Raw genomic sequence first — 6,275 nt, forward strand, 5'->3', positions numbered from 1 at the left:
TCCTGGAAGGATCATAGCCAAACTATTTCCAAAAAATGAGGATCTATACTCTTTGTTAAGACATCCAGAGATGGAGATTTCCCACTGGGTTATGAATTAGGCAGAAAAACAGCAAAGACAGAAAGCTAATATTTTGCTTTCAAAATATCAGTTTTGAATGAGCAAATCCTTTTAAAGAGACTTATAAATCTATGATCTTCTATAGTCTAAAGGCTGCATTATTATAGCCTAATCAGAAGGATTGTAGGTGCTGTATTTGAAGCATGGTCTAATAATTTGTTAAATTATTATCCTCAGAGATGAAACAGTACATGTAGCCCCCCCCAAAAAAAAAAGTTTTTTCCCCTGTGATTTCAATTGCCCAAAGTTCTTATACGCAAAAATAGAGGAAGGGGAGAAGAAGCCTAAATCTGTGACAGATGGAATCAATGTATTGAACTTATGTGCTCTTGAGAGATGTGTGTCCATAATTTAAAAGTCACCACTATGGATATTTCAAGTCATTTGATGCTAATGCAAGTATCTTCAAAGTCCAATATGTGAGAAGCAAGAGAACAGAGTTATTTAACAAAATTATCCTTTGTTTTCTGATTTGTCTCACCTATATTTTTGTGTTTTCCTAAGATCTGGACAGCATATCAGGCAAGAAAATAAAGGGAATATGTATATTCTGTCTATATTTTGTGATGGTTTTTAACATTTGCTTTAAATTATAAAGAAGAGATAAAGTGGAGAGTCAAGATCCAATTTCCAGTCTCAACGCTCTCTCTTCATGCATTAAAAAGTGGCATAAAATAGGGGCACCTAGGTGGCTCAATCCGTTAAGCCTCCGACTTCAGCTCAGGTCATAATCTCGCAGTCCCTGAGTTCGAGCCCATGTGGCTGCTTGGAGTACCTTGGTGAAAAAATGATCCAGAGGCCACATGTAGTGCAGTCTCAGAGAGTGATTTGATTGACAGGTACTGTCTGTCATGCCAACCAGTTTCTCAAAAAGAGAAAGGGAGGGGGGAAAAAAGCACAAATACTGTATACTGGTTATTCAAAATGCGTTTTTTATTCGCTTTAACACAGATGATTTTTTTTACAGTTGAAAAAAAATTTCTGATACACAATTTTCAGGTTTTAACAGCACCTACGAGGAGAGGATTGTGGAATACCTCAAGGTAAAATAGAGATGGCTGAGGCAGGCACAAATTAACCTGAAATTCATCAATCCACTTGAAGACATATGGAATCTGAGGCCCCCTGAATGTTAGCCTAATACATGACAATAAACTAAAAATTTTTCTGTATGATGTTTTAATGGACTATTGAAAAAGAGTATAGTTCCAATTAGAAATATTCAAAAAATCCAGTCTTAATTTTAAAAAACATTCTGAAAATACAGCACTGCACATTCTAGTGTACACAATTTCTAAGCCTATATGCACAGTTCCTGGTACTCACAGATTTCAGCCTTTGGTGTTTGATAATTTTACCCAAACTGTATGTCAGCACCCCACTGAGTGTTACTCACCAAAAATGCCACTGTTTTTATCACTTAGTGTTAACTGATTTTATTAACATATTGTGTAGTGATTTGGCAGAAGAAAATTGGTATGGCTAAGAGGAAAGGGGCTTCAGATGACCTGTCAATAAAATTAACACTTGCCTTGGTTAGACAGGAGGTCTATGAATAGAATACCCACATAATTTTTTTTTTACTTAAATGACCACATGCCATTCTAATAGTGACAAGTACTTTTGTGAGTGGATGAAGGTCTTTACATAAGCCTGAGATCTACAAATAGAAACTATTATAAGCAAAGTGCAAGTAGAAAGAGAAGGCCCCAGGTCTCATGCACTTAAAAACAATTAGCATTTAACAGTTCTGATGTACAGATTTTCACCCTAACATAATTGTAGCAAAACAATCATATAACTTGGAAATCAGTGTGGCTGGCTATAGGCATAGGCAGGATAGGGACCATTACTTAAGAGCTGTGGGGTCCCGGTTCTGCTTTGGATTTCTGGTCTCAAAATTACTTGGACAAAGGGGTCACGACTATATTTAAATTGGAAATATTGAATATGAATGGGTTGAAATACCATATTCCACTTGTCTGTGTAGCCCAAAATTCCCAGAGCTCTTAAAGTACATAAGGTCCCATGTGTAAGGCTGATTCCATATGTGGTGACAATGGAGAGTTCTAGGTTGTATTCCTGTAAAAGCTTCTGCTTCCTCCCCAGCCTACATGTCTTTTGGGGGGTCATTTCTAACTTTCCCTTACTACCTTGGGTCACTATTTTTATCATAGATGTTCTAAAAGTACAGATTAAAAACTGTGCAGGACAAACAGATCTTAGACTGCAAGACAACAAGAACTAGACTGCATATCTATAATACAGTATTTAGAGCTGGAAGGGACCTTAAACCAAACATCTAGCCAGTACAGAAAATATTTTTATGGTATTTTAACAGATGGTCATCTAGTATCTTCTTGAATATTTTCATTGGAAGGGAGTTCACTATTAAGGCAGTCCATTCCACTGTGGGACAACTCTGTGAGAAATTCATTCCATCACTGGTTAAAGTCGGCTCTCTTGTTACTTTCAACATCCTAGTTTGTCAAGCTGAACGTACAGTGAAACATACAAGATATTAGTTCCTTCTACAATCAGTATTTGAGTTAAGGAACCTTGTGAGAAAAGTTCATTACCCATCCACTCCCCACTCTTTTCTGAAGGTTTCTCTGAGAACAGAGCATGGTGGACCAAAGGACCATCAAAATTATCAGCAGACAGTACTGCATCCAAAGTCATATACTAAGCAGCATTGCTAAATTGATAAGAGGTTGTCAGAGAAGCAACATCCCTATGCAGCAAAAGGAGACTTATGAAGTAAAAGCAGACCAACCATTTATTTGCAAGAGTGGTGGGCATATTTAAGCATAATCCATTCACTAGTACCATGTTACTTCAAACACAAAGAGTATAATCAAGTTCCAGTGCCATCAGTGTATCTCTTATTGATATACTTTTTGAAAAGCCCACATGGTAACAAATCACATATAAGGACTTAAACAAGGCAGTGTACATCATTATACTCTTACAATACAAATTATTACAACCTTTTTATAATTTAAGCTTAGGACATCCTTGTTTGCATTATTATTTTTTCATTGTGACACAGCTCAAGAGTCTTATTTTTTTTCCTGTGGCAGAAATGTCAGAAACTGCTTGCCAAGAGTTCATGGTGACATTTGTTAGTTGACTAATGGAATACTTTAAGGGACAGCTGTAGCTCTTTAACTCCTTCATGCTATTGGGTTCTAAGTTTAAATTGCAATTTGAAAAATACTTAAATCTCTCAGGACCAAAGCTTTCTGAAATGCCCTCATACACACAAGAAGGAAACAGAAGAAATCACAAAAAATACACTTGGCTTGACAAAGCTTTTTTTTTTTTTTTAATCACTCTACAACCTCAATTTGAAAGGCTCTGACATACAACCACAACCTTCTATCTTACCCTTTTACGTGTGTGTGCACTCTTAGAGGGGCATAGTTATTCTGACACTATTGACTGAACAATTTGGGGCACACTTTTAAAAGGCTTCCTACTTTTAACAGCATGAAGATCCTGCTTTGGAGCCACTGTTCAAGTCAATAGTGTGACCTAACATGCAATGTTCCAGCTGTTCCTCTACAGCCAACACCTGCCTGACAGCTTCTTCAAAGGCCACTGTCACATTAGTATCATCTTTGGCACTTGTTTCTAGATAAGGGTAATCCCCATTCTCCATGCACCAGGTTTGTGCCTCCTCAGTAGTCACTTGCCTATCCTCTTTGTCTACCTTGTTACCAAGAACTACAAAGGGGAAGTGCTCAGGGTCTTTCACATCAGCATAGTAGATGAATTCTTTCTGCCAGTTACCAAGGTTCTCAAAGCTCTGCCGGTCATCCACGCTGAAGGTCAAGAGGCAGCAGTCTGCTCCCCTGTAGAAGGGTGTCCTAAGGCTCTTGAAACGCTCCTGCCCTGCAGTGTCCCAGATCTGGAGAGTTACAAAACGTCCATCTACCTCCAGATCTCGATTTAAGAACTCTACCCCTATGGTGTGAAAAGCCTGGGAGTCAAATTTATTGGTTACATAACGGTTCATAAGTGAGCTTTTCCCAACTCCACCATCACCCAAGAGAATAACCTTTAAGAGCAAGGATTTCCCACTCATTGTTGCAGCACCAGATGGGGAGGAGTTTATAACCAAAAGAACCTGAAAATAAAAGAAAAAGTAGGAGGTAAAACAGTTAAACCTGGAACTGAAATCAACTTTATAGTAAAATTTTCTGAATTATATGACCTAATAATTTAACCTCTCTTGATTCATGCTCACTAACTATATTATATAGTACAACAGAAGGAATAAAATTCTTTTTGCATACAAGGGAAAAAAGGTCTTGTTTTTCTGAGGTCTTTTGCCTGTGCCAGGAAAATGGCTGAATGCCATGGGTAAATGGACTAGCAGATGGTGCTATAATTTGGTTCAGTTCTGACCCTATTCTAGGGGAGAGAGCACAGAACAGGAATATCACTCAAATGTGTAATCATATTATTAGCTTCCAGTTTGGACAGGTCCAAACAAGAGGCAAACAGTATGAAATTGATTTGGAGTTTGAAGTCTGTTCATGATGGACCCAAGAATTATTGAGGAGAGAAAGATGCATAAGCTGAAATTTTAATTCCGTCAGTAGAGTTTGGGGATACAATTAGACCTTGGAGGAGAGATAAAGGTCAAGTTTCTTCAGGAATTTGCCTTATTATACTTGCATTGATACAGATACCCTCACAAGTAAAGGATCTTCCATAATCTTTTCTTGATTGTTGGCTGGTATCATTATAGCGGCTATCATTTAGGAAGAAAATCTTGAATAGCTTATTAATTTTGTATGTAGGTTCTAATACCATAATAGCACCAATAAAAATATGCTGTAAACTTTAAATTGCTAATAATTATACAGTACCCTTCTTGTTACCTCAGCAACATGTCTGTACATGGGATATCTAGAATGCATCATAACATAAAAAGATCAAATTTTACTGAACAATTAACCTGTACTAGATTTTGTTAAGTACTTTCACACTAGGTCTAGTGTGGGAACACAACAATGATGATGTTAATTGGGTGTTATTTATGCAAGAAACCCAAAGAGATGAAAACTAAATACTAATCAAAAGAGCACATGCAAAAGAACTTCTGGAAGTGCACACATTTGAAATGTAATTTTAAAAAGCCCAGTATTCCTTACTATTATGTTGGTGCATGTATAATAATTATATATTTTTTATAAATATTCATTTTTAAGAGATCAAACGAAAAAATATATATACCTACCCAGTCGGGTCTTTGTCACAATTTTAGTCTTTTCTTTTCCTTGTTCTTGTTTTGTTCTTTCTTCTCAGGGTTCTAGAAAACAGATTGGGAAGGATTATTTTTAAAAATCTATAATAAAACAAAGTTAAGGCTCTATATAAATATATTCAAGTCAGGAAAAAAACAGAGCAATCTCAACTTACCTACAGAGGATGCTTTTCAGAAATATACTTAAGAGTTCAACATGCTACAAATATTTCACATGGACAAAATAACATTATTGCAAAAACTTTAATTTGTCCTAACAAGTGTACGTTAGGGGCACCTGGGTGGCTCAGTCGGTTGAGCATCCAGCTCTTGATTTTGGCTCAGGTCATGATCTCAGGGTTCGTGGGTTTGAGTCCTGTGTTGGGCTCTGTGCTGACAGTGCGGAGTCCGCTTGGGATTCTCTCTCTCCTCTCTCAGCCCCTCCCCTGCTTGCTCTCTCTCTGTCTCTCTCTCAAAAACAAACAAACTTAAAAAAACCCAAGTGTATTTAATGTGATTTTAAAAGTTTTATATTGTCTCTCCATTGAACTCTTCATTGAAAGTAAAGGTAAAGAAAGAAGATGATATTCACAATAGATGATATTCAGGAAAGGGAAAGCACAGAGGAGTCTAAGATGTGTTGAAATTCTAAGTCAGAGATGAAATTCCTTTCCTTTATATCTACCAATGTTCCCATCTCCAAGAAAGTTATTAATGCATTCACCAATCTGCCTCAAGGCTGTCTATGCAATTGATTCCAGAAGATCAGAGAAGAAATAATTATGTTTGGGGATTCCCTGTTTATAATATATTCTCTTGGCTAATTATTTTCCTTATTAATTTTGATCATCTGTCTTGAACACAGGTTTTAGTATTTAGCTGGCTTTATTATATTCAA

At 36.8% G+C, this 6,275-nt stretch overlaps 1 protein-coding gene across 1 annotated transcript; it reads right to left on the minus strand.

The window, feature by feature from the left end:
- Positions 1-2,479: 2,479 nt before the first annotated feature.
- On the minus strand, positions 2,480-5,420 carry RAB9B (RAB9B, member RAS oncogene family). The gene is made up of 2 exons (XM_007086423.3): positions 5,372-5,420; positions 2,480-4,252 (listed from the first exon to the last, which is right to left on the minus strand). Exon 2 carries the CDS (start codon positions 4,208-4,210, stop codon positions 3,605-3,607), a length of 606 nt encoding a protein of 201 aa, XP_007086485.1. The 5' UTR covers positions 4,211-4,252; positions 5,372-5,420; the 3' UTR covers positions 2,480-3,604.
- Positions 5,421-6,275: the final 855 nt, after the last annotated feature.

This window comes from Panthera tigris, chromosome X, assembly GCF_018350195.1.
Source record: "Panthera tigris isolate Pti1 chromosome X, P.tigris_Pti1_mat1.1, whole genome shotgun sequence".
Lineage (NCBI taxonomy): Eukaryota > Metazoa > Chordata > Mammalia > Carnivora > Felidae > Panthera > Panthera tigris.

Coding starts and splice junctions, on each gene's coding strand:
- RAB9B (XM_007086423.3), bottom strand. CDS start 4,210: ATGAGTGGGAAATCCTTGCTCTTAAAGGTTATTCTCTTGGGTGATGGT.